The sequence below is a fragment of the Moschus berezovskii genome, chromosome 4 (assembly GCF_049115385.1).
Source record: "Moschus berezovskii isolate FMDL1 chromosome 4, NW_MosBer_1.0, whole genome shotgun sequence".
Lineage (NCBI taxonomy): Eukaryota > Metazoa > Chordata > Mammalia > Artiodactyla > Moschidae > Moschus > Moschus berezovskii.
Window position 1 is genome coordinate 116,892,048 of NC_142463.1, and position 27,654 is coordinate 116,919,701.

At 46.4% G+C, this 27,654-nt stretch overlaps 2 protein-coding genes and 4 non-coding genes across 8 annotated transcripts; 4 read left to right on the forward strand and 2 right to left on the reverse strand.

Annotated features, from left to right (window-relative positions):
* The first annotated feature begins 6,100 nt into the window (after positions 1-6,100).
* On the forward strand, positions 6,101-14,060 carry LOC129540978 (low affinity immunoglobulin gamma Fc region receptor II-like). Of its 3 annotated transcripts, none has more exons than XM_055402563.2 (5): positions 6,101-6,261; positions 8,123-8,143; positions 9,558-9,812; positions 11,317-11,617; positions 12,653-14,060. In XM_055402563.2, the coding sequence occupies exons 1-5, from the start codon at positions 6,150-6,152 to the stop codon at positions 12,849-12,851; spliced, it is 888 nt and encodes a 295-aa protein (XP_055258538.1). In that variant the 5' UTR covers positions 6,101-6,149; the 3' UTR covers positions 12,852-14,060. The 3 variants fall into 3 exon arrangements, with proteins under 3 accessions (XP_055258538.1, XP_055258537.1, XP_055258539.1); XM_055402562.2 differs by having other exon boundaries at positions 6,103-6,261; positions 9,555-9,812; positions 12,653-14,059; XM_055402564.2 differs by having other exon boundaries at positions 6,103-6,261; positions 9,555-9,812; positions 11,317-11,583; positions 12,653-14,058.
* Positions 14,061-16,450: 2,390 nt separating this feature from the next.
* On the reverse strand, positions 16,451-16,521 carry TRNAG-GCC (transfer RNA glycine (anticodon GCC)). The gene has a single exon. It is a non-coding gene; the product is annotated as a tRNA-Gly (tRNA).
* Positions 16,522-17,043: 522 nt separating this feature from the next.
* On the forward strand, positions 17,044-19,946 carry HSPA6 (heat shock protein family A (Hsp70) member 6). Its single transcript, XM_055402561.2, is given in 1 exon segment — positions 17,044-19,946. A coding segment is annotated over 1 exon segment (1,932 nt). The 5' UTR covers positions 17,044-17,190; the 3' UTR covers positions 19,123-19,946.
* A 3,869-nt stretch (positions 19,947-23,815) lies between these two features.
* On the reverse strand, positions 23,816-23,898 carry TRNAL-CAG (transfer RNA leucine (anticodon CAG)). Its single transcript has one exon. It is a non-coding gene; the product is annotated as a tRNA-Leu (tRNA).
* A 653-nt stretch (positions 23,899-24,551) lies between these two features.
* TRNAG-UCC (transfer RNA glycine (anticodon UCC)) lies at positions 24,552-24,623 on the forward strand. The gene has a single exon. It is a non-coding gene; the product is annotated as a tRNA-Gly (tRNA).
* A 2,027-nt stretch (positions 24,624-26,650) lies between these two features.
* On the forward strand, positions 26,651-26,722 carry TRNAD-GUC (transfer RNA aspartic acid (anticodon GUC)). The gene has a single exon. It is a non-coding gene; the product is annotated as a tRNA-Asp (tRNA).
* The last annotated feature ends 932 nt before the right edge of the window (positions 26,723-27,654 follow it).

Consider the following 27,654-nt stretch of genomic DNA (forward strand, 5'->3'; position numbering starts at 1 on the left):
CAGGAGCCCTTTCCCTGTAAAAAGTCAGAAAACAATGATAGACACTGCATCTCTCCCCAGAGAGAGAGAATCACGTAGGCCTTCTTTAACAGTTTCCCATTGTTCAGAGACAGGCATGAGCCGTTTCTGATCTGTGTGCCACCAACCATCTGTTCTTAGTTCCTCTATGTCTTGTGTCCAGTTCTCTTTGGAAGTTGAGTAACTGAGTATAACGTTAGAAGGGGTAAGGGACGAGATTGAAGCTGTTTCACTTATGGGCATCAGGGCTGCATACTTTGCTTCCTGATCTGCTCTGTCGTTTCCTCGGGAAATTTGAGAATCTCACTTTTGGAGCTCATGGCAGTGGATGACTGCAACCTGTTTTGGTTTCTGGACCAATTCTATGAGATGTAAAATCTCAGCCTCATACTTTACAGGGAGTTTCTTACATTTAGAAGTCTTTTCTCTTTCCATATAGCTGTGTGGGCATGTAAAACAAGGAAGGTATATTTTGAGACTAGGTATATATTTATAATCTTTCCTTCCCCTAGGATTAAGGCTTGGGTTAGAGCTATCAGTTCAGCCTTTTGGGCCAAGGTGTTAGGTGGCAAGGGTTTTGCTTCTATGATGCCATGAGTGCTCACAGTAGAATGCCCTGCTCTCCTGACCATCTCTAACAAAACTTCTGCCATCAGTAAACCATTCTTCTTTAGGATTTTTCTATGGCCTGTGTCTGTTAGGTCAGACCTGTGGGCACAGACCTTGTCAAGGGTTTGGAGGCAAGAATGTGTTAGCTCTGGGCTTTCAACAGGCATTAAGGTAGCAAGGTTAAGAGTATGGCAGGTTTTGAGGATTAACTCTGAGGAGTCAAGGAGCAAAGCTTGGTACTTGATAAGGCGGCCTCCAGTTGGCCAGTGGTTCTGTATCTGGGCCTTTAGTGGCTTCATACAGGGGCTTAGCCATTAGCCGGAATCCTGGAATCCAAACTACAAAATCCTGCCATGCCCCAGAAGGTATGGAGATGTTTTCTTAGTCTTTGGAGTGCTTAGGCCTAATATAGCTTGTTTTTTTATCTGGAGATAACTGTCTATATCCAGGATTTATAATATATCCCAGATACTTAACTTGTTGCTTTGCGATTTGTGCCTTTTTCTGAGAGACTCTGTCACCCCAGGCCCCAAGGAAATTAAGTAAATTAATTTAATAAATAAATTATTAATTAAATTATTTAATCAAATACCATTGAAGTATTAATTCAATTATTAAATTAATTAAATTAATACTTCAATGGTATTTTGATCTGAGGACTCCATGGAGGGATTACCTGTTAAAATATCATCTATGTAGAATATCACCTTCTTCTAGGTGTGTTGCCTTAGTTCCTTTCCCAGGGCCTGGGGAAACAGGTGTGGACTGTCCTGAAACCCTGGAGGCAGTACTGTTCAGGTATATTATTGTGTTCAGCTTGAGTCAGGAATAGTCCACTCGATGGGAAACAGATACTGTGATGAGGAATGAAGTGGGATGTAGCAGAAGGCATCCTTGAGATGGTATACAGTAAGCCATTTAGCGTCCTCAGGGATTTCAGCTAATATGTAAGAAGGATTGGCCACAAGGGGATGTATAGGAACCACTGCATTGTTTACTGGTCTAAGGTCTTGTACCATGTTATATTCCCCATTTGGCTTAACAACTAGAAGAACAGGAGTGTCACGTGGGGACTGGAAGGGCACCAAGAGGCTATGCCTTAGGAATTTATCCACGAGGGGTTGTAAACCCTTCTTTGCTTCCAACTTTATAGGATAGAGATCTGGAAGATCCTGACTCTGGTAAGAATTCTCACCCTTTAGTGTCTTCTGCCACTTCATCCAGGATCCCTTCTGGAGGCTCTGAAGCAAGAGGGGTTTAAAGTAGAGTGTAGCTCCAGTATCCATCAGAATTTGTAAGGTTTCCCATTAATTTTAATTTTAGTTTGCCTTGGCTGTTTACGGGAATAACTGATAGCAGTTTATCAGAGTCTCATCAACCATATGAGGGGCTCATTTGGCAGCCTTCCTTTAATAGCAGATACGGGGTGTCAAATAAGCTCAAACTTGGCAGACTTTTGTTTACAGTCTTAGGATCTCTTCAGAATGAAAGGGCAATTCAGATACAGGATTTGATAGGAGAAACACTGACCAATACAGCCTGCCCTGGCCGGGCCCCAAAGTAGCCAACTTACATGAATTCTGTTAACAACAGGAAGTCCTGGTAAGGAATGGAAAATTAACAAGCTACCACCAACCAGAAGAATTCTGGAAAGGTCAAAAGGAGAGAGGAGACACCAGTCCATATGTCTTACCAACCTCCCAGAATCCTTCTTGCTGGACTTCATCTTGGTTGAGCCATGTGCGTGCCACTAGGTTCCCTTACCCTGCTGCTCTCTGCCCAGCTGGGCGCCCCCTTCCCAATAAAGTCTCTTGCTTTGCCAAAATGTGTGTTGCTGCTGCTGCTACTAAGTCGCTTCAGTCGTGTCCAACTCTGTGCGACCCCATAGACGGCAGCCCACCAGGCTCCCCCATCCCTGGGATTCTCTAGGCAAGAACACTGGAGTGGGTTGCCATTTCCTTCTCCAATGCATGAAAGTGAAAATTGAAAGTGAAGTCGCTCAGTCGTGTCCGACTCCTAGCGACCCCATGGATTGCAGCCCACCAGGCTCTTCCATCCATGGGATTTTCCAGGCAAGAGTACTGGAGTGGGGTCTCCTCGGACAATTCATTTTCAAGTGTTAGACAAGAGACCATTCTTAGACCCTGGAAGGGGTGTCCCTGCCTGCAACAAACTGGTTTACTGAGTACTCGTAAAGGAGGCAAGAAGCAAGTAGCAGTGAAACTGTGCAGCTCAGACTGGGACCTGAACCCATGGTCTTTTAATTGAGATCACGTACCACCACATTCCCTGGTGGCTCAGGTGGTAAGGAATCTGCCTGCAATGTGGGAGACCAAGGTTTGATCCCTGGGTCAAAGAAGATCCCCTGGAGAAGAAAATGGCAATTCACTCCAGTATCCTTGCCTGCAGAATTCCATGGACAGAGGTGTCCTGGCGGGCTATAGTCCATGGGGTCACAAAGAGTTGAATATGACTGACAGACTAACAATATATTCCAATTTCTCCCAATGCAGTCCATTTCAAAATGTGAGAACAGCCTTGGGAGAAACACACTTCACAGACAGAGTGTAGGCTATCTCAGAAGGCTAAAGGCCCCCATATATGAATGGTGGTTAGTTTTCCTGGGCTGGGTAATTGCCTAAGCTAATGAGAGGGAGGATTGCTCCATCTATTTCAGGGAAGGATCAGAGATTTCCAAGAATTGGGCTACTGCCAACCTTTTGACCTTTTATGGTTAGCCTCAGAACTCTCATGGTACTTGAAGGTGTGTCATTAACCATATGCTAATATATTACAATGACTGTATAATGCAGCTCAAGGTCTAATGGAAGTGGAAACTTCCACCATCCTGGACCTAGTTGGTTCTAACCATTTTCTGTCGTATTCTCAAGGGTTATGTCATTCTTTTTTTAACTTTTTATTTTATATTGGACTATAGATGATTAACAATGCTGTGCTAGTCTCAGGTGTACAGCAAAGTGATTCAGCCACACACACATACATGCATCCATTCTTTCTCAAACTTCCCTCCCATGTAGGTTGCCACAAAATATTGAGCCAAGTTCCCTGTGCTACACAGCAGGTCCCTGTTGGCCATTCATTCCAAAAATAGCAGTGAGTACACATCAATCCCAAACTCCACAGCTGTCCCTCCCACCCACCCTTCCCACTAACCTCATAAGTTCTCTAGTCTGTGAGTCTGTTTCTGTTTTGTAAATATAATTTCCTTTTTAGATTCTGCATATAAGTGATCTCATATGATATGTGTCCTTGTCTGGCTTACTTCACTCAATGTGACAGTTTCCAGGACATCCATGTTGCTACACATGGCGTTATTCCATCCCATTTCATGGCTGAATCCCTAACATATACATGTGCCATCTCGTTATCCATACCTCTGATAATAGACAGTTAATTTCTTTGCATGTTCTGGCTACAGTCAATAGTGCTCCAGTCAACACGGGGGTGCATATATTTTTTGGAATTATGGTTTTCTCTGGATATATATAAGCCCAGGAATGGGACTGCAGGATCATCCGATAACTCTAGTTTTAGTTTCTTTCTTTTCTCTTTTTGACTGTTCTGGGTCTTCCTTGCTGTGCATGGGCTTTCTCTGGTTACTGCGAGTGGGGGCTCCTCTCTACTTGCGGTGCGCGGGCTTCTCATTACAGGGCCTTCTCCAGAAGCAAAGCATGGGCACTAGGGCGCGTGGGCTTCAGTAGCTGTGGTGCACGGGCATAGCTGCTCCACAGAACATGGAACTTCCAGAACCAGGAATCAAACCCGTGTTCACCCCATTAGCAGGCGGATTCTTAAGCACTGGACCACCAAGTTGTTCCTAAATTAGCTTTTAAAGTGTTGATGTCAGCTCACTGGAGCCTTGTCACTGGGTAAAGAAACTTTTTCACCTAAGAATCAGATATGGGCTGGAGGTAGATTGGGAGTGGGAGGTGGGGGTGAAATGGGGCCAGTAGTAAAGCCTTGGACAACCGAGCCGAGGGGTAGTTGAGGTTTCAGAAGACCACAGAGTGTAAAAACAGGTCTTAAAATATCATGTCCTTGAATATTACAGCTTGTTTCCCAAGAAAACTTTTGAGAGAGAGGCCCCAGCAGAGGGCCCCGAGAGAGATCCCAGATCATCTTCTGTTCTGGGGATGTTGAGGGTGAGCAAACGGTGCCAAGGATGATGACAGAAAGCAGAAAAGGGGAACTAGTGTTGATTGGATACCCACAATGCACCAAGGATGGTACTAGCATACAAATTATCTTTTAATTTTCAAAAACCTTGAGCGCAGTGGTTCTCAGCCAGGGGCAGTGTTGCCCCCAAGAGCAGATTTGTCAATGACTAGAGAAAAATTCCTATTTTCACAATTAGGGGATGCCACTTGGCATCTAGTGGGGAGAGGTCAGAGATGTTGCTAAACACTCTACCATGTATGAGACAGGTCCTAACATCGAGAATTATTTGGCCCCAAATGTCAATAACACTGAGGCTGAGAAATCGTGCTTGAAGGATAGACAAGTTAATCTTCATTTATACAGATGAGGAATCTGTGGTTCTGAGACGCTACCTGTCATTCAAAATTAGACCAATACGGCTCCAAAGCCCTGCTCTTTCACCATGCCATAGTGATGGGAACAGTGATGGGAATGAGGGTGAGAAACATAAAGAAGAGGGGCACTAGCTGCTCCTCGAAAGACCTTTGTTGGAGGGGTGAGTACAGGAATGAATGACAGGGACTTCCCTTGCGGTCTCGTGGCTAAGACTCCACACTCCCAATGCAGGGGCCCTAGTGTCCCATCCGTGGTCAGGGAACTAGGTCCCACATTCTGCATGCCACGACTAAAGATCCCACATGCTGCAACTAAGACCCGGGGAGGTCAAATAAATAAATGACCAAACATTGTTTTAAAAAGAAAGACAAGGGGGATAAAAGACGGGTGTGATCATCCTGTTGCCACCCTGACACACTTCTCTGTCCTTGTTCCACAATCCAAAACGGAGTCTGGATGATGGTAATAAAGGAAATCAAATGATGGTGAGAGGTGGCCTCAAGCCCCTCTGCTCAGTCTCAGGAGGAGTCTGACGCCAGTGTCTGCACCTCTAAATGGATCTAGAAGTACGGGGAGTCCCCTGGCACACTCTCCTCCATCACCTTTTCCAAAGAGACAGACAGGGAGTTCTGAGCTGAGTCTGGGTGACCATTCCCCTCTTCCTCCCTGGGGCTGAGCCCAGTTGTGGCCCCAGAGGATGAGGAGAATTTGTTTCCCAGTTCCTACATTTTCTGTGAATTTGGAGTGGGACTGAGCCAATTCATTCTGGGAAGCCCTGAATCTTCTGGGAGGGAACTCTCTAGAGGAAAGAGGGTGGAAGGGGAGGAGCCAATGATTAAACAGCACTTCTTTTCACTTCCTCTTTTGGACTCCAGAATTTGCCCTCTGGGTGGAATCTATCAAACCTCGAGAGAAGCCAGTGCCTGCGGTGCTGGGCTGCCAGAGCAACCTGCTCGCTCCAGGAGGTGATGGGGATCCCCTCATTCCTAGTCTTCCCTGCTGCCAGGAGGAACCGAGCTCACTACACACCCTGGCATCCTTGGGGCCACATGCTACTGTGGACAGCTCTGCTCTTCCTGGGTGAGTCGGGGGCCCAGCAGGGACAGTGGAGCAGGACCATGGGCAGGTGGGCTTCTCTAAGTCAGCTGCTGCTACCTGGGTTGTTGCAGAAATAGGAGGTGGGGCAGCTGGGTGGGGTGAACACTGCTGGGCACTGCTTTCTCTGCACCACTAACCTCTCTACCGCCAGAGGCAAGGATGAGGGCTGAAGTGGGAAGCACATCAGGAAAGTCAGGAGGGTGAAGGCAGGCTGATGAAAATCACATTCTGACAACCTTGCTGGCCTTGGGAAATTATGAAATTGGCAGAAGTAGGGCTTTTTAAACATTTTGCCCAATGACACTGGGCACCAAGGTCCCTGGTAATCTGGCACCTCCCACAGCTGAGCCAGCTCTGAGCAATGTCCAGTGAGCTAGACTTGAAGGACTAATGATGGCCAAGGTGTTTACCTTCCTTCGAAACGTATGTTTCACTGGGACTAAACCTTAGACCAGAGGGCCGATGCTGTCTTAATAAGAGGTGTGAGGAGGCAGTAAAAATTGCACTGGGGAGCAGAGGCCATTCTCTGTGCCTTCCACTTTAGGCAGCAGGACCTATTCTCTATGTGAAAGGAGCTTCCCCCGGGGAAAAGCACACACGGCTCTGGGTTATTCAGGGATGGAGACCAGAGAATATGTTAGCCAGGCAACTCTAGCATCATCAGCTGTGGGACCAGAGACATCATGAATGCCTCCTTGCACTGCAGGCATGAAGAGAGGAAAAGATCAGTATCGAGTAGCAAGAGACTCAGAGCAAATTTAGCCAAGTGTCAGAACTGCAGTTTCGTGTCTTTGTGAATATGGTGACAGTAAATTTACGAAGATATCAGTCTGGCCCCTGTGTGGTAATTTTGTTCACGCAGCTGAACAAGTTAAGGCATGAACAACACAGGTGAACAAAATGCAGACATTATGTTAAAGGACCACAAGAGGCTCACGAGAGAGTTAAGGGCGATTTGCAAGTGAGAGGGTAACAGGCAGGAAGGCTAAGGGCCCCCAAATGGAGGAAATAGGCTGCAAGTGTCAGACATTTTTAAATTTCTCTCTTAAACAGCAGGAGGAAACTACAAGTGTCAGATTTTATTCCCCTTCTCTATGCAAAATTAAAAGGAGGTTTCCCTTAAAATTCTGTGTTGCCATGACGACACCTGATTCCACCTAAACTTAACTTTTCTCAAACCTTGAGCTAACCAATGCGTTTTTCTTATGGAAATGTTTTTCTTAAGCTATGTTAACGAACTATGTATTTACCTTAGACTCTGTCTTTCATCAAGTCGGTTTTGCCTAACAGTCAGAACCCATAAGAGTTCAACGGACCAGTATGTTTTGCCAATGGAAATGTTCTCTTAAGTTGTGTTAATGAGACTGTGTGTTTGCTTGGAAGCCTGCCTTTCTTCAGATTCCTGGCCATCGTTTTACGGCCCGGGATGGCTCACCTTGTGCCAGTGTTATCTCAGAGTGCATGCTGTGGATAAGGGGCCTGGTGCCACGCTCTGAGCTTTGAGACATTTCCTTCCTCGAATTAGCAGCCTGCTGAGAGGAATATAACTTCTTGCTAAAAACTAGCAAGGTGGCACTCTTTCTGCCCTCTTCTGATGTCTATGTCAGAAGGCCAGTCTAAGGAGTGGCCTTCTCTATCTCTTTTATACTTTAGTAAAACTTTATTACACAAAAGCTCTGAGCAATCATGCCTCGTCACTGGTCTGGGTTGAATTCCTCTCCTCCAGAGGCCAAGAGTCCTGGCGTCTTTCACGGCTCAGCAACAACCTTTCACAATGTGATTATTTGTAATGATGAATCATCATATGCAAACACCAGGCTGATCTTTGCTTTCTCTCTTACAGCTCCAGTTCCTGGGAAACCTGGTAAGTGCTCCAGCAAGTCCTCTCTGTCCCCCAGCCACCCTCTCTCTCTGCTCCCTGCATCCTGTCTGGAGGAACTCTGGATGGGTCAGCAACCCAGGAAAGAGGAATCGCACCCACAAGATGCCCTGCACTCCCTTCTCCTTCCTCCTTTCCTCCCACTGAAGCCAGGGGTGCGCAGCCAAGGGACACAGATGCCTCAGCCCTCCTGCTTCTGTCTGAGACCTCACAGATTTTGTCACAGAAAATAACTGTCCTCTGTCTCAATTCGTTCCTCTTTCCAAACTAAACCACGAGCCCAGGCCATGCAGAATCACATGATCTGCTTAGGTTATCCCCATGGGTTGATAAATTGTCCATTTTTCACATATCTGAAGGCTTCAGGGCCTGTTCCCTTGGACAGAAAGAGGAGGTGGTATTACTGGCTGCAGCTGGGTGGGGTGAACACTGCTTTCTCAGCACCAGTAACCTCTCCACCACCCAGGACTGGTAGGGGGTGGGGCTCTCCTGGGTCAGTGAATCCAGGCTCCTAGACTGAACTTCTGGCCTTTCTCACTCTTTCTTATGCTCCTGAGGCCATAGAGATTCATCTGTGCTTTGGTGTCAGGACAGGTCTATTCTTTTTTTTTTTTTTATTGGAGGCTAATTACTTTACAATATTATATTGGTTGGTTTTGCCATACATTGACATGAATCCGCCCGGGTGTACATGTGTTCCCCTTCTTGAACCCCCCTCCCACCTCCCTCCTCCCCTTATCCTCCCTCTGGGTCATAATGAAACAGGTCAGAAGAGAAATGTGACCTCTGACTCTCAGCCTGGCGCCTCCACCAGGTGGCCCCACTTGTCTTCATCTGGCTGGGAAGACAGTTTATCCACTAGTGTCCAAATGCCTCAGTTTATGGGGGTGGGGGAAGTGATTCCCCAAAGGATGTATGTGTGTGTGTGAGAGTGTGTGTGTGAGTGTGTGTGTGTGAGAGTGTGTGTGTGTGAGTGTGTGTGTGTGAGTGTGTGTGTGAGTGTGTGAGTGTGTGTGTGAGTGTGTGTGAGTGAGTGTGTGTGTGTGTGAGTGTGAGTGTGTGTGAGTGTGAGAGAGAAAGAGAAATAGAGACAGAGGGAAGGAACTGGGAAGAGCTCCTTGGGTGAGGTGAACTTGTGTTTCTAGACTGTTTGCTTGCCCCCTCTCCCATTTCCCTACCCCACACCCTCTCCTCCCTGAGAGAATCTGGGTTCCTGGGGGCCCCTGTGTGGCTACATGAGCTGGAGGAATTGCCTTCAGGTGCAGAACTGTTCCGGGTTGGGCTCTTCTCTTGATCTCCCCAGCATGGCCACAGTTTTCCGTCATCTGAGATTTGGGGCCTGCTGAGGCCCTTGGGGTCCCTTTTCCTCATGCTGCCTCCTCTCTCCGCCCCTCAGCAGATCTCCCCAAGGCTGTAGTGAGCATCCAGCCTGCGTGGATCAATGTGCTCAGGGAGGATCATGTGACGCTGATGTGCCAGGGGACCAGCTTCTATGGAGGCAACCTCACCATGTGGTTCCATAACGGGAGCTCCATCCACACCCAGAACCAGCCCAGCTACAGCTTTAGGGCCGGCAGCAATGACACTGGATCCTACAGGTGCCAGAGGGAGCAGACCAGCCTCAGCGACCCTGTGCATCTGGATGTGATTTCTGGTCAGTGGAGGAAGGCCCTGGAGAGGCTGGGAGAACAAGGAGAGGTGAAATCTGCTTGCATGGCAGAGGTTTTTAGGAAAGGGCGGTTCCTACTTACTGGAGAGCACGGCTGTGAGTTGTCTGAAGTGGCTTTGGTCTGCTCGTTTCCCTTTCCAACCCACCTCCTTGGCTCAGTGTGAGTGGTTCCTAAGAGATTTCTCAGAATATGCTGGGCTCCTTTGTCTTGGTGCCGATTGAGCAAGAAGGTGACCAGGCCACCAGCAGGCGTCTGAGTGCGGGAGCAGCAGAAGAAAATCTCTAATTCACAGAGATCTTCCCATTTTTATGGCAGAGTCAAAAGCACAGACACAGCACGAGTGAACCCTAGCCCTGGGAATTACCAGCCATGTAAACATGATTTCTTTTACCTTTGAGCCTCAGTTTCCTCACCTGCTAATGGAGATACCACTGCCTCCCACACGAGGTTCTGGTGAGAATCAGCATTTCCCTAGTCCCTGTCTGCTCTCTGTGCAACTGAAGTGAAACTCGTGTCTTTAAAATTTTTATTTATTTATCTATGGCTGCTCTGTGTCTTCGTTGCTGTGTGTGGGTTACTCTCTAGTAGAGGTACATGGGCTTCTTATTGAGGTGGCTTCCATAAATACAACTTGGTTGGCATCATGATCTGCTGAAGGGTCTGAGTGCGGTTGACTGGCAAACGTGTGGCTTTTTTTTTCATTCCCCTTCTCCTTTCCAAAGTATCTGTTGTTTCCTACCCTTTCTTTCCAATTTCAACTCTGCTCTGTCCTAAAGCTTCAGGAAAAAGGTCGGTGTGGGCCAAGATTAGGATCAGAAGTAGCTACCTAAGCCTCTATTCCCTACACAACAAAGAAATTAAAAATATTTCCTCAGTAAAAGAATGAAAATTGGGGGAAAAAATACACAGCTGGCTAATGGCCCACCCATGTCACTGCTGGCTTGGGACAAAGTCCCCACTGAATTCCACGTTTACTAACATGCACCAAGTAAACAAATATTTGCTGGATGCTCATGACTTTCTCCAAGGACACAGGTCTCTGCTGTGTCCCCCTCACATGCTGTCTCCTCTCTCAGACTGGCTTCTCCCCCACCTCCCTCCCTCCCTCCAGGAAGGGATTTCACTCCAGGTCCCCTGTATCCTCCTGCAGAGGCCTAGTGGGCCAGACAGGGCTGCAGCTGGCATCTCCCAGGGTGGGAATGAGAAGACAAGCATATCTGAACACCTACTCTGTGCCAGCAACTACTGGAGATAGTACAGCTAATGGTACTATTGTGACTAGTTCCGCATACGAGGAAACTGAGGCCCAGAAGAATTATTTACCCAAGATCACAGGGTACATACATGAAGGAGCCAGAATTAGAGACCAGGGGTGTGTGATTCCACACTGAAACTTCCCCCCACACACACTGGCCCCTGGAGTGATGGTCTGGGTCTCAGATCTGAGTCAAGACCTTCTGGGTCCTGCGGTCCCTTTGTGTCTTTCAGACTGGCTGCTGCTCCAGACCCCCAGCCTTGTGTTCCAGGAAGGGGAGCCCATCGTGCTGAGGTGCCACAGCTGGAGAAACCACCCTCTGAATAAGATCACATTCTACCAGGATGGGAAATCCAAGACATTTTCCTATCTGCGCTCCAACTTCTCTATCCCTCGCGCCAACCTCAGTCACAGTGGCCAGTACCACTGCACGGCGTTTCTCGGGAAGTCGCCACACTCGTCACAGCCAGTGAACATCACTGTCCAAGATGGGAATGAAGGTTGTTCAAGGAGATGTACACCTTGGAAAAATGGGTAGTGAGAGGATTACTAATCTTTGCTGGACTCCAGAATGTTTGTTTTCCTGGGAGCGCCTGTTTCCCTTAAACAGGAACCCTGAAAGCCCTAGTTTGACCTGATGCTTGTGTGAATGTGAAGCTCTGTTCCAGGTCATTTCTCAGGGATTACAGAAATGGGTGTCATTCATTTGGTGTTCTAACCCTCAGGGGACAAAATCCACCTTTTCGTCCTCCATACCCAACCAGCAGACGTTGCTGCTCTCCCTCTTTGCTTCTCGTCCACACCACTTCATCACGCGTCTCTCTCGGAGTCTAACGCTTGCTGCGTTTCCCTTCTGAACCTCTCAGCCTAGGATCAGATCTTAGCTTGCTGCAGCCATGTTGGCATGAGACTCTCTCTCTACACACAAAGAACTAGACTTCTGCCTGTTCTTGAGAAATTGTACATTGTGGAATGCATATTCTGTCCTTTCAGACGGTATCACAAATTATTTATGCCAGCCTGATTTTCATTAGTGAGTACCCAGTCCTGGGTTCAGAGGAGGTAGTGAGTGAAGCTGTGTTGATGTCATCTGTGTATTCCCAAGTTCAATGCTTCCCAAAGGCTGTTCCCCAATCACATAACTCTTTGAGAGCCCTTTCAGAGTGACGGGTTCTGTGGTCAAATCAATGCAGAGCACACTATGTATTCTTTTCCTCTTTTTTTATATTCATAATGCACACCAAAGGCTTCAAGAAGCCCTGTCTCAAACTTTTAAATTAAGTCTAGTAAGGCATTTGCTAAACTCAGGTAACCACAGAACCCTTCTTCTTCTATAACTTCTCTTAATGTCCTTCAGAACAGATGTGTTTGAGGTCATCCTTTGGGAAATGCTGATCCAGCACTTTATTTGGGAAGGCAGGCGATCCACTGAAGACTTCCTGGGGTAGCTGTCTGCTCCTGGCCTTGGCCTGGGTTGCTTTGCAAAGACTCCTCACTAGGGACATGACTGTTTTTCCCAAATTTCTGTCTTAACTGTCGTTTTTCCCATTCCTCTGCCTCTCTGATTAGGTCCAGCAATTCCACTCATCTTTTCACCTTGGTATCAAATCACTTTCTGCCTGGTGATGGGGCTCCTTTTTGCAATGGATACAGGCCTGTATTTTTCAGTGCAGAGATACCTTCAAAGCTCCATGGGAGACTGGAAGAATTACGAAGTCAGATGGAGCCAAGACCCTCAGGACAAATGACCCTTCATTCCATGGTGTAACAGCAGTAGTGGCAGCAGCTCTTCAGTCCATAACTTTCCTCTTCCCTGGCCTCTGCTTGACAATAACCTGGGCTAAGGGGCCTCCAGGAAGAGAAAAGACCTGTGATCTCTAGATCAAGTAGAAGGTAACAGGCCCTGCCTTCACTGATCTCCCAAAGGCTAAGGCACAGTCCTAGCCCATCCAGCTCGACATGGACTCGCAGCAAATGTGTTCTCTCAGCTCCTCGCCAGAGGCTCCTCAAATATGTGAAATCTCAGTAAATCCTGGTGCTTCTTTCAAAGTAAATCCAACAATCTTCCCACTTCTCCCAGTGCAGATGGGCTCATGGGGGCCGGGGCTGCCTGGAGGGATGGCACAGCCCCAGGAGCAGGGTGAACGTGGCAGCATCTTGATCCAAGCCACCATCTTACTTGGATTACTGTAACAGCCCCTGCCTGGTCTTCCTGCACTCAACCATGTCACCCAACAGTCTATTCTCACAACAGCCAGTGTGTTTATCTGTCATTTCTTTTCTGGAAGCCATGTATTAGCTTCCCCCTTAGCACTGAGAGTAATAGCTACAGCCTTTGCAATGTTCTACGAGGTACTACATGATCTTGCTCCTCAGTGCCTCTCTGACCTCATTTATTGCTCTGTTTTGCTTCCTTGGACACTTCAATTATACTTCTGCTACAGGTTTATGTTATTTACTGTTTCTGAACTGTTCTTACAGATATCCACATCAGGCTTCTTCATGGCCTTTACTCAAATATCACCTCATCAGTGAGGTCTCCTTGGTCTCCTAACCTCACTCCTCCATCATCTCCTAATCCTGCTCTCCTGCTTGATTTTCCCCACTGTTCTCATCTCCAACTGAATATGTTCAGCGATTCAGTTGTTAATTGCTGTATTTTTTCCCCCATGTATGTATCACCAACTGACTACTCCCTCTCTCATTAAAACATGTTCCAGGAGATCTCGGCCCTTGTCAGTTTTGTTCACTACTATATACTTAAGAGTCAAGGGCAGTGTCTGGCACATGATAAGGCCCTCAGGACATATTTATGAAATGAGTAAGTTCTTCAGCATTCAAAATCAGACACTTTTTTAAAAAGTACATCTACTCCATCTTACCAGAAGCAGAAGTCCAATTCAGTACTCCTGAACACCCTATTAGACACTACCCAAAATATGCCACCAGTACATGCACTTCAGCTTTGAATGTTATCTGTCCAAACTCAATGTTTACTTTCACCCATCGCATCTTGTAAAGTAGTGTGTTAGCTGGACCGACTTCCCTCTGACTGAGTTGACTCTCTAAGCCTGTACGGGAGCCGTGGAAAGCATACTAAAAGGAGAGTAGAACAACTTGGATTTGTGTTTCATTTCTACCATTCGCTAGGTGTTTTGTCTTGAAGAATTCATTTAACTATTCTATGAATTAGATTCTTCTTCTGTGAAATAGTAATATCTTTATCTCCCTCCCCAGGGATATCATGTGAGGTTAAAGTGTAACAACATACATGGAAGCATAATGTCTTTGGAACATAGTAGATGTTTAATAAGTGCTTATGGAATCTGATGTCTTTGGAGCACACTATTTGGCTGGCACTTTCCCTTTAAATAGGTAAGATTGCTTTTACTATAGTAACTGAAAAAAAAAACATAAGAGGGTCTAAGTTGGAGTAGGGATGAAATCAAAGGTAGAACTGTGGGTAAGTTACGTTTCTGTGGCTAGTCACATTGGAAAAAAAAAAGGGGATAACCCCATTTGACTAGCTCTAGCCAGTATTTTCAGAGAAGGCAATGGCAAGCCACTCTAGTACTCTTGCCTAGAAAATCCCATGGATGGAGGAGCCTGGTAGGCTGCAGTCGGTGGGGTCGCTAAGGGTCGGACACGACTGAGCGACTTCACTTTCACTTTTCACTTTCACACATTGGAGAAGGAAATGACAACCCACTCCAGTGTTCTTGCCTGGAGAATCCCCGGGACAGGGGAGCCTGGTGGGCTTCCGTCTATGGGGTCACACAGAGTCGGACACGACTGAAGTGACTTAGCAGCAGCAGCAGCCAGTATATTACGGAGAAGGCAATGGCACCCCACTCCAGTACTCTTGCCTGGAGAATCCCATGGACAGAGGAGCCTGGTGGGCTGCAGTCCATGGGGTCGCTAAGAGTTGGATACGACAGAGTGACTTCACTTTCACTTTTCACTTTCATGCATTGGAGAAGGAAATGGCAACCCACTCCAGTATTCTTGCCTGGAGAATCCCAGGGATGGAGGAGCCTGTTGGGCTGCCATCTATGGGGTCGCACTGAGCAGGGTGCACTTAGCAGCAGCCAGTGTATTAAGCTCATGTGCTGTAAAAATACAATCTTAGTGGCATAAATCATCAAAGGTTTTTTCTCACTCATTTTCTGCTATATATGTGGAAGACTTCCTAAGGAAGCCATCTCATGGGAAGGCTCAGGTTTATACTATACTTTCATTTTAGCACCAACTACCACACATTGCCAAGGAAGGCAAAGAGAACAGTAACAATTAGAATAGTAATTAAATGCACTCTGTCCAAAAGTAACATATCACGCATACTTAAATTTCATTAATCAAAACAAGTTGTATGACCTGACCACAAGAGGCATGAGATTACAATCTTTTTTTGAGGCTGAAAAGAGGAGACTCATACATATTTTTAAGCATCATCAATATCTGGCACACTAAGGTTCCTCACTGTACTGTTGTTAAGGGTTAAAATGCATAAAGTATATATGGCACCGTATGATGGACATAGGAGATCATTCCTCTTTTTCTTATCAACAAAAGCATGATTTATTCAGGTATAGAGCAGGTACATAGTTTAGGGGAAACAGGAATCCTCTTTAGCTTCTGGATGAAATCAGAGACTTCTACAGCTAGAAAGTCTTGGAAAAGATGAAGTTAGATCTCCTCATTTTAAAACTGAGAAAGCAATGAACCAGATGGTTGAAATGATTTGTTCAAGGACGTACAAGTAATTGGTATCACAGATCTGTACATACTGTAATTGGATGATACTGTATATTTTGTTCTACAGCTTGTTTTAGAAGCTGTAGAACTCTTGGAACTCCTGGGGGTAGATGTGCAGGGCTTTTGAGGCTGCTGAGGGCTAGGAGAGAAAGTTGGAGCAGATTGGACAAGGTAGTCCCTGAACTACAGGGCACAGACCCCAGGCCAGGCCCCATCTTTCTTTCTGAAGTGAGCACCCTTTAAGCAGGGCCTTGCCTAAAATATCCTGACTTTGACACACAGGCCTGGCCAGCCTAAACACTGAGAGAGAATGAATTTAAAGCTGACAGCTTCTCTCCTTCCTGGGTTATAAAATAGGTTCCTTCTTTTTGAGGATGTATAGTTACTCTATAACAACCTTTATGGAAAAAGAATTTTAAAAAAGAGTAGATATATGTAAATGTATAAGTGATTCACTTTGCTGTACAGCAGCAGAAACATTTTAAAACAACTACACTCAAATTTTTATTTTTATTTTTTAAATGAAGATCCACTTTAGAAGTTGAATTAAAGAAAAAAACAGAAAAAACCAAAAATGTTAAAATGAGGGTACCCTGAAAGAAAAGAGCAAGTTGCATTGGCCGGGAATCGAACCCGGGCCTCCCGCGTGGCAGGCGAGAATTCTACCACTGAACCACCAATGCTACTCTTGCATGAGAAGGTCGCAGCACTGTCTCTTATCATCACTCCTGACCCTAGGTCCACCCCATAGCAGAAATCCAACCACCCCTCTTAGTCACAATTTTGAAAACAATGCCTTTACGTTTTAAAATAATAAAACTTTAAACCTCTGTCCTTGAGGCCATGGCTCTAATGCTTTCGGTTTTTCCCAAGCCGCTGGACTCAAAACCGCCCTCTTCAACCAACCAGAGGGAGAACAGATTTTCACCTTACCATTCTTCTGCCCCAACCGCTCGCCCTTAGAACTAGCCGGGAGAAGCTGGAACTTTCTCTGCGGCTCTGAGTCAGGCATTGGCGGGGCCGTCGCTCCCTGCACGGCCCGATCGGCTCGAACCTTCTCCCGGAGTCAGCGCGGCGCCTGCCGGGCTGAGTCGGCCGGAGCTGGCGGGCCGGGCGGCTCTGGGCCCGCCGCAAAGGCGCTAGAAGTTGCGCGGCGGCGGCGGCGGGAGGAGGCGGGGCTCTCGCAACTGGATAAAAAGCTCGTGGCGCCGGAGCCGCGCAGATCCGAGGCGGGCAGGCGGGAGCGCGGCGCGGCTGCGCGCACCTCCACGGCTGAGCCGCACCGACTTCCGCGGGCTCGCGCATCGGACGCCGTCTGGCACTCGTCGCCGCGAGCGGCAGAAGCCACAGCCATGTCGGCCGCGAGGGAGCTGGCCGTAGGCATCGACCTGGGCACCACGTACTCGTGCGTGGGCGTCTTCCGGCACGGCCGGGTGGAGTTCCTCGCCGACGACCAGGGCAACCGCACCACCCCCAGCTACGTGGCCTTCACGGACACCGAGCGGCTGGTGGGCGACGCGGCCAAGAGCCAGGCGGCCCTGAACCCGCACAGCACCGTGTTCGACGTCAAGCGACTGATCGGGCGCAGGTTCGCAGACCCCGCTGTGCAGTCGGACCTGAAGCACTGGCCCTTCCGGGTGGTGAGCTAGGGCGGCAAGCCCAAGGTGCGCGTGTCCTACCGCGGGGAGGACAAGGCGTTCTCCCCGGAGGAGATCTCGTCCATGGTGCTGAGCAAGATGAAGGCGACGGCGGAGGCGTACCTGGGCCAGCCGGTGAAGCACGCCGTCATCACGGTGCCCGCCTACTTCAACGACTCGCAGCGGCAGGCCACTAAGGACGCGGGTGCCATCGCGGGGCTCAACGTCCTGAGGATCATCAACGAGCCCACGGCGGCTGCCATCGCCTACGGCCTGGACCGGCTGGGCGCCGGAGAGCGCAACGTGCTCATTTTCGACCTGGGTGGGGGCACCTTCGACGTGTCGGTCCTCACTATCGACGCTGGAGTCTTTGAGGTGAAGGCCACGGCTGGAGACACTCACCTGGGTGGAGAGGACTTCGACAACCGGCTGGTGAACCACTTCATGGGGGAGTTCCGGCGGAAGCACGGAAAGGATTTGAGCAGGAACAAGCGGGCCCTGCGCAGGCTCCGCACGGCCTGCGAGCGCGCCAAGCGCACCCTGTCGTCCAGTACCCAGGCCACTCTGGAGATCGATTCCCTGTTTGAGGGTGTAGACTTCTACACTTCTATCACTCGAGCCCGCTTTGAATAACTGTGCTCGGACCTCTTCCGCAGCACCCTGGAGCCGGTGGAGAAGGCCTTGCGGGATGCCAAGCTGGGCAAGGCCCAGATCCATGACATTGTCCTGGTGGGTGGCTCTACCCGAATCCCCAAGGTACAGAAGCTCCTGCAGGACTTCTTCAATGGCAGGGAGCTGAACAAGAGCATCAACCCGGATGAAGCTGTGGCTTATGGGGCTGCCGTGCAGGCCGCAGTGTTGATGGGGGACACGTGTGAGAAGGTGCAAGATCTCCTGCTGCTGGATGTGGCTCCCCTGTCCCTGGGGTTGGAGACAGCTGGTGGGGTGATGACCACACTGATTCAGAGGAATGCCACTGTCCCAACCAAGCAGACCCAGGCTTTCACCACCTATTCAGACAACCAGACTGGGGTCCTGATTCAGGTGTATGAGGGTGAGAGGGCCATGACCAGGGACAACAACCTGCTAGGGCGCTTTGAGCTCAGTGGCATCCCTCTAGCCCCACGTGGAGTCCCCCAGATCGAGGTGATCTTCGACATTGATGCCAATGGCATCCTGAGTGTGACAGCCACCGACAGGAGCACAGGCAAAGCTAACAAGATCACCATCACCAATGACAAGGGCCAACTGAGCAAGGAGGAGGTGGAGAGGATGGTTCGTGAGGCTGAGCAGTACAAGGCTGAGGATGCGGCCCAGAGAGACAGGGTGGCTGCCAAAAACTCTCTGGAGGCCTATGTCTTCCATGTGAAGAGCTCCTTGCAAGAGGAGAGGCTTAGAGATAAGATTCCTGATGAGGACAGGCGCAAAGTACAAGACAAGTGTCAGGAAGTCCTTGCTTGGCTGGAGCACAACCAGTTGGCAGAGAAAGCGGAATATGAGCATCAAAAGAGGGAGCTGGAGCAAATCTGTTGCCCCATCTTCTCCAGGCTCTATGGTGGGCCTGGTGTCCCTGTGGGCAGCAGTTGTGGAGCTCAAGCCTGACATGGAGCCCCTAGTACTGGCCCTGTCATTGAGGAGGTCGATTAAATGGCCCCTCTGGATGGGTCAGCTGAGACTGTAAGGGCTGGGTTTGTGGACTTTCTAGACTTTCTGCTGTGATCCTGCCTAACTTCAGGGGTGGGAGTGGAGGAGAATCTTACCCTCAACAGAGAATTTTTTTTTTTTTTTGGTCAGTATGTTTTATTACTGAGGTATTTGTCATTTGACTTACAAAAAATCTTCTCCTACATCAAACAAGCAGAAGTAATCATTATGAACATTTGTGTGGCACTTTAATATTGCTTTTACCTACATTTAATGTATTTTGTTACTTGTGTGTATGGATTTGTTATATGACATAAAGCTAAATAAACTTTTAACATTTCTTAGTTTTCTATCCAGTTAAGTAGACGAAGGGGCAGGGCTTTCAGAAACAGAAATGTTGGGGTGGGTTTTGAAGGAGGGCTGGGAAGAAAATTCATGAGGCTATGTGAATAATTTCTATAAGGGAAAGCAAGAGGAAGAGTTTGAGGAAGGCACACTGAAATAGTATTGAAATGTGAGGAGAGAGAGGAGAGAATTGTGATATTGTGTTGAAAGAGGGAGGGAGGTGGAGTTGGAAAAGCAGAGAATGAAGAGAAGTTTTGGCAAGACCCTAAAATAAAAATTCTGTATTGGGAGCTTAGTTTAGTTTGTCAGCCAATGTGTCGTAATTCGCGGACAAAAAGTTTATATGCTAATTATTTGCCTCTCATAATGTGACCTTATTGTTCTTTTAGCGAACAGACCCCAAGTCCTGGATTCTGGAGAATAGCATTTGTTAGATTAAGAGAGTAAGTCTAGTGGTGTAATTAAAGTTATTGTTGATCTTAGCTGTGTGAGAGAAATTGCGTGGTCCCAGCTGCTTTCTGCTGATGAGCCCTAGGATGGTGACAATGACGATGACGACAGTGCAACTGTATAGTGAAATGGCTCTACTGGAGCCAGACGGGTGTTGCTTTATCTACTCTGCAAGTTAGACTCTGCGCTTCAGTTTTCCCTCCTGTTTAATGGGGATGATGATCAAATAGTACCTCAGATTTGATATGAGGGTGCAATTAAGTATGTGAGGACTGAAGAAGAATGTTAGGCTAGGCATCTAGTATTGAGCAACGAATATTCACTATTATTATTACTAATTGATTGTTGACTCTGTGCAATCTAATTTAATCACCACAGCAACGTAACAGTGTATTATCTCTTTTGAAAGTGAGGATCCAGAGGTTAAAAGAGGTGCAACGATTTACTCAGTATCCACATCTATTAAGTCAGGGAACGTGGGTAGTGGGGAGAGCTGGAATTAAGAACTGTGTCCTGCCTACTTCTACATTCTGTGCACTGTTACCTCACAAACAGACCATTAAAAAAAAAAAAGATTTTCCTCCAGATGTTGTGAAATTGTACATATTATTCCTTTAGAACACAGTTGGATACTGAGCCCTGAGAGAAAAAGCATATTGTATCCTTGCATTATTCATTAAGTGAATATATGTGCTTTTTATAGCAAGTGACTGAACCTGGGGAATATCCTCAGGCTCAACTTTACTACCAGTTAAACGACATAGGAGAAGGATAAGTTTGTGTAAGTTAGTTCCCAATCAGCCCAAAGACTTATTTTTATCTCAGAAATGAAGGTGGCCTTGGTCAGAGGAATGCTACATTTTATTTAGCTAAGGATGATCTCTTGCAGGTTGAGAGGAGATTGCAGTAACAACCCACCTGTAGTCTGGTTGTCATCTCTCATTTTTAACTGCTTTTTCCCGCACCTGGCCCAAGATTTTGTGACTTGGCTTCACATTGAAAGAATCTGCAAAGAAGAGATATCACAAATATTCTGTATTATGCTTCCCCTTTCCTGAATGTCCTTCCAACTTCCAACACTGACCACTGCAACCTGTTTGTAACTTCTCAAGCAGAATGATGGCACCTACAAGGTTTGGATCATTTCCTCACATTTCAACAATCTCTCTCTCTCAACAGACACAGGTTATAAGAAGGAGAATTTCATCATGCTTAGTTGTGAAAACACTTCAGATCTCATTTGGATAGTATCTATTTTTCTACAGAGATTTAAACAAACTAACCACTTCATCTACTTCTGAATGACTGTTGCTGATGTTTTAGATACTTTGGGGATTGTTTCCTGTTAATGGGCTTCCCTGGTGGCTCACAGTTAAGGAATTCCCCTGCAATGCAGGAGATGCAGTTTGATCCCTGGGTTGAAGGACAGCATGTTATTTAAATGTTGTTGTATTGGGTATATATAGTCTTAGTTTGATTACTGTAATCACAACTATTGTGATTACAATATTAACTTGTTTCCCAAAATATTGAAACAAAACACATTCCATTATTAAAAAATCAAAACTTCCTACAACCCTTCCAATGAAAAAAATCAGCAGTTTGGGGAACTCCCTGGTTGTCCAGTGGTTAGGCCTGTGTACTTCCGCTGCCCTTGGCTGGGTTTCTTTCTGTGGTAGGGGGAGTTAAGATCCCAGGAGCCTCCTGGTGGTGGGGGGCGCAGAACAAGAATAATAGCGGTTCCTTGCCCCACTCCCAGCTGCTACTATTCCTAACAGGTAACCACTGTTAAGTTGTTTTTTTTTTTTTTTTTTTTAAGACCTTTTTATTTTGCAATAATTTTAGACTGACAGAGAGTTGTAAAGATACTATAGAAAGTCACTGTATATCCTTTATCCACCTTCTGTTAATGTTAAGGTCTTACATGGAGCCTTGGAGCAATTAATCCCAAGCTCTGCAACTACTGAGCCCACGTGCCACAACTACCGATGCTTGCACGCTCTAGGACCCTTGAGCCACAAACAACTAATGAGTCCCTGTGCTGCAACTATTGAAGCTGGAGCACATAGATCCTCTGCTCTGCAGTGAGCAGCCCAACTAGAGAATAGTCCGCCACTCTGCAACTACAGAAAGCCCACATGCAGCAATGCAGTCTCAGCATGGCCAAAAATGAATGAATGAATAAAGAAAGAAAGCAGTGTAAAAAAAAAAAATTCACGTTTTGATAAGTACTGGTTAGGTATTTGGCAGAAAGAAAGTGAAAGCCATTCAGTTGTGTCCAACTCTTCACGACCCCATAGACTCTACAGTCTATGAAATTCTCCAGGCCAGAATACTGGAGTGGATAGCCTTTCCCTTCTCCAGGGGATCTTCCCAACCCAGGGATCCAACCCAGGTCTCCCGTGTTGCAGGTGGATTCTTTACCAGCTGAGTTAGCAGGGAAGCAGATTGTCCCCCAGTTGGGTTTGTCAGCCTTCTCATGATTAGAGTGGGGGTTTGGGGGCAGTGTATCACAGGGTGAAGTGCCCATCTTTTGCATTATATCAGGAGGTAAGTGATACCAATGTAACTAAACTCTGGTGATCTTAATCTTGATCATGTGGTTAAGGTTCAACTTTGTTATTTTTTACCTGTCTCTCTTATGGATACAGTGTCTCTCTTATGGATACAGTGTCTCTCTTATGGATACAGTGTCTCTCTTATGGATACACTCTTACTGTCGTTAGTTTAGATACAGTATCTAATTTAACTCTTTATCCTGTTTTAAGCAGTGACTGGCATACTCTAAGTGCTCAAATGATAGAGTAAAAGGTGGCAAGGGAAAGGATATTCCAAGTTAAAGATCTACCTGTGCAAAGACATCTAAATTAGATAGACCAGTGCTTTCAAACTTTAGTATGCATGAGAATCATTTGAGAATCTTATAAAATGTGGATTCAGTAAATCAAAGGTGCAGCCTGAGATCTGTATTTCTAATAAGCTCCTAGGTCATCTCACTCAATCCTCACAACAATTCTGTCTCCATTTTACAACAAGCAAACTAAGGCTCAGAAAAGTCAAATACATTTCCCAAGGTCATAGTCTAGTAAATAACAAAGAATGTAAACTTTCACTAACCAACCTAAAGATCCTTCCATCTTCATGCTTATGAACCTCACACATTTAGCCTCTTCGGATTGACAGTTCTTCTCTCTTCTGCAAAGGACAACATTTTTCTATAACTAGTTCCTCTCAAATGAGAAAGTGGCTTTTTTAGGTCTTGAAGAACAAGTTCTTGAAACAACTCTATGAGTTTATTTTCCCTCTCTATTACTTTTCCCTGGGTTTTGTATGTTGATTTCTTTCCCTGTTTTTTGGTGGTACAGCAAGCTTATTGAATAAAAATTGGTGGTGGGAGCAGTTTGGCAAGATGGTGGGGAATCAGATTCTCACCAAAGCTTGACACTACAATCTTGAGCACAAAAAGACTCGGGTCAATTGCAAATTAAGAGATCTGGATCGAGGGCGTCTCTCCATGGGGTGAATAGCACTGAGAAACTGGAGTCTAAAGGAAAGAGAAAAAAAAAATTGTAACTAGGGATAGATCTGAATGGAAGGAATTGGCAACCCACTCCAGTATTCTTGCCTGGAGAATTTCATGGACACAGGAATCTGGAGGGCTACAGTCTATGGGATCGCAAAGAAGCAGACACGACTGTGCGACTAACACACAACACATACATAGATCGAAATAGATTCAGTTTTATATTCAAAGCGAAGCACACTCTTCATATAGGGATAGTAGATAGTAGATAGATAGGGAGCATTAAAAAGTGTTGATAAAAAAACAAAATGTTGGTTAATCAATAGTCCTTTCTCCACGAATTCAAATTAGAAAAGCCCAAGGAAAAGAATTCGATGTTGTCAGAAGTGGGATTCGAACCCACGCCTCCAGGGGAGACTGCGACCTGAACGCAGCGCCTTAGACCGCTCGGCCATCCTGACACGTGAACCTGCTTTTTCCTATTTCTTTATAAGACTGTCAAAAAGTGCTGTAGCACGATTCTCATTTAAAATAAAACTACAACTCCCCCCCTAGACTTCTTCGCAAAATAGGGAAAACAAAACTGTTTCTAACTCTTATTTCCTACGTCTTCACCACCCTAAACTGCAAAGATCCATTTCTCCAGTGCCCCTTCGAACGTTCCTCTCGCTCCTTCTCTCGGGAGACCTAGCCACACCTGAGTGGACTCCCTTGTTGGCTGCTCTCCCTCGGCCCCTTCGCTTCAAGTCGCCCTTACTGAATGCAACACCCTGTGGATCTAGTCCTGGGGCGGCGCCAAGCGGCGGAGTAGGGAGTTCGGGTGACAGAAGGCGGGGGCGTGGGGAAGAAAATGCTCTGCCGAGCGAGGCACTGGCCTTCCCTCCCGGCTTCCCGCTGTTCCGTCCTTCCAGCTCTGGGCCCCTGGTGGTCTCTGCGTTTCAGGCCCTCGTCCTTAGTTGGCGGGATCGATTAAGAGGAGTAAGGACGGGGTCCATCCTCGCCTGGAAAAGGCTGGGTACTTTGGGGTTTCAGACACAGAACAGTACTAAAAAATTTTGCAGATTCATAGCCTCTGTTACTCTTATATACATAATTCGAAAGGCTTGCTAGGTAGGCGTTGGTGGTATAGTGGTGAGCATAGCTGCCTTCCAAGCAGTTGACCCGGGTTCGATTCCCGGCCAACGCATGTGCTTCGTTTTCCCTCTTTCACGCTAATTAAATTGAGAAGCAGAGCGTGCGATGTATTTTACAATTTAAAGCCTGAGCGAAACTAAGAACTGAAACTAGAACTGCAGCCACACCGCACTTTCTCCCTCGACCTCATTCTCTGCCCAGCTACATTTTGGAGGGATTAGAATCTGAAGCGTTTTTTTCTCTCTTACCTTCCCTCCTGCCTTCCATTTTAAACTCTTGAGAAATCTTTGGGATCTTCCGGATGTCCTGTCTGAAACTAAGCTTCAGAGAGGGGCCATGGTTTTATATCTCCGGGACTGATACGGAAGCTAAAAGCTGTTGGGCACTTGAAACTGGCCGATGTGTCTGAGGAACTGCACTTCAAAGTCTAGTTAATTGTAATTGCTACATTAATTAATTGAAATAACTTGATGTAAAAAGTTAAACAGATACCCCATTGACCTATTGCAGAACGTTCAAATACTTTAGGAACAACTTGGTACGTTATGAATCCACTTGAATTTCAGTTGTGAATATCATGAAATCTAAATATTAGTCAAATTTTTCCAATGAAAATTTAACGTCTGAGTTGAAATGTGGTATCTGTAAATGTAAAATACTTACCAGCTTGAAAATTATGTAAAGAAAATCTAGTCCTTATTTCGGCATTTTGGGTTAAATCACATATATTTTTTAAAATATCACCTATTTCTTCTTACTTTTTAAGGTGGCTATTAGAAAGTTTAAATTGTACGTGGACTAAACAGACATTTCTCCAAAGAAGACATAAAGATGGCTAACAAACACATGAAAAAATGCTCAGCATCCTTCATAATCAGAGAAATGCAAATCAAAACCACAATGAGATACCATTTCACACCAGTCAGAATGGCTGCTATCCAAAAGTCTACATGCAATAAATGCTGGAGAGGGTGTGGAGAGAAGGGAACCCTCTTACACTGTTGGTGGGAATGCAAACTAGTACAGCCACTATGGAGAACAGTGTGGAGATTCCTCAAAAAACTGGAAATAGAACTGCCAGATGATCCAGCAATCGCACTCCTGGGCATACACACCGAGGAAACCAGAATTGAAAGAGACACATGTACTCCAATGTTCATTGCAGCACTGTTTATAATAGCCAGGACATGGAAGCAACCTAGATGTCCATTTGCAGACCAATGGATAAGAAAGCTGTGGTACATATACACAGTGGAGTATTACTCAGCCATTAAAAAGAATGCATTTGAACCAGTTCTAATGAGGTAGATGAAACTAGAGCCTGTTATACAGAGTGAAGTAAGCCAGAAAGAAAAACACCAATACAATATACTAACGCATATATATGGAATTTAGAAAGATGCAAATGATAACCCTGTATGCTGCTGCTGCTGCTGCTTAGTCACTTCAGTCGTGTCCGACTCTGTGTGACCCCATAGATGGCAGCCCATCAGGCTCCCCCGTCCCTGGGATTCTCCAGGCAAGAACACTGGAATGGGTTGCCATACGAGACAGCAAAAGAGACACAGATGTATAGAACAGTCTTTGGGACTCTGTGGGAGAGGGTGAGTGGGATGGTTTGTGAGAATAGCATTGAAACATGTATATTATCATATATGAAACGAATCACCAGTTCAGGGTCTATGCATGTTACAGGATGCTGGGGGCTGGTATGCGGGGATGACCCAGAGGGAGGATAAGGGGAGGAGGGAGGTGGGAGGGGGTCGGGAACTCATGTACACCCGGGATGGATTCATGTCAGTGTATGGCAAAACCAACCAATATAGTATTGTAAAATAATTAGCCTCCAATAAAAATTAAAAAAAAAATAAAGTACATTAGCCCAATACCTCTGGCCCTAGGCCCGCTAAAAAATAAATAAATAAATTGTACGTGGAGCTCCCATTATGTTTCAGTTGCAAGGTGACAGACTAGATACAGTAAAGTGATAAGTTGAACAGCAGCCATTTTTCAAGGAATAACTACAGCAGTTTAGCAGTAACTTCCTAACGAGAAGTTTTAGGGGCGTATGTGTCGTTTTCCTCCTTAGTATAGTGGTGAGTATCCCCGCCTGTCACGCGGGAGACCGGGGTTCGATTCCCCGACGGGGAGACAAAGAGCCTCGTTTTATTTTGTACTCCCACTGCCAAAACAAAGACTAAAAAACTTCAGGCTCTTTCCAAGAGGACTTCTCCTGCGTGCAGATTTCTTGGATCCTGGGCAAGAGTACTAGTTGCTGCGGTTATTTTGACCCCCGGTTCTGCGTTAAATGCATTGAATCATTAATCCTGCAATCAAGTTTCCACCTGCTCTGCAGCTGAAGTGGGCCGTCCCTATCGTTTTCCTGCTGCACACTTGAATCCCATCCCAGGATTCAGGCTCTGCCTTAAACCCTGTACTCCATATTTCCACCTTTTTTCCTTCTTATTTTCTCCTGCGTCGACGATTCACTAAGCCCTCATTTGCTCCCTTCCTTCATGTTGCTATTCGGCAGTGTTCTTGCCTGGAGAATCCCGGAGATGGGGGAGCCTGGTGGGCTGCCGTCTATGGGGTCGCACAGAGTCGGACAGGACTGAAGTGCCTTAGCAGCAGCAGGGGCCAACCTACGTTCTCAAGCCCACACTCTTTGCACTGCCATACTACACGAAAGAACGTAATTTATGAAACAACCTCTCCTCTACAAGGGATGATGAAGAATAAACCAAGATTTTATATCTAAACTGGTTTACAAAGAAATGACTCACTGGTTTGACAGTCAGAAGGCCTATTTCTTGCTTGCTGCTGCTGCTGCTAACTCACTTCAGTCGTGTCCGACTCTTTGTGACCCCATAGACGGCAGCCCACCAGGCTCCCCCATCCCTGGGATTCTCCAGGCAAAAACTACTAAAAACGGTTGGCTTGTTTGCAAGTCATTTAACTTTTCAGGGCTGCAGTTTCTTTATAAAGGAGAGGAACAAGTACAGTTTTTGAGACGCTTTGCAAGGGTAGAGTCCTTTGAAGTAGTGCCTTGTATGAGCACCTGGTAGATAGTATATGCTCATTTT

Excerpts from the sequence above, each read along its gene's own strand:
- LOC129540978 (XM_055402562.2), top strand. The coding sequence starts at position 6,150 with ATGGGGATCCCCTCATTCCTAGTCTTCCCTGCTGCCAGGAGGAACCGA. Across the intron at positions 6,262-8,122 it reads GACAGCTCTGCTCTTCCTGG|CTCCAGTTCCTGGGAAACCT; the intron begins GTGAGTCGGGGG and ends TCTCTCTTACAG. Across the intron at positions 8,144-9,554 it reads TCCAGTTCCTGGGAAACCTG|CAGATCTCCCCAAGGCTGTA; the intron begins GTAAGTGCTCCA and ends TCCGCCCCTCAG.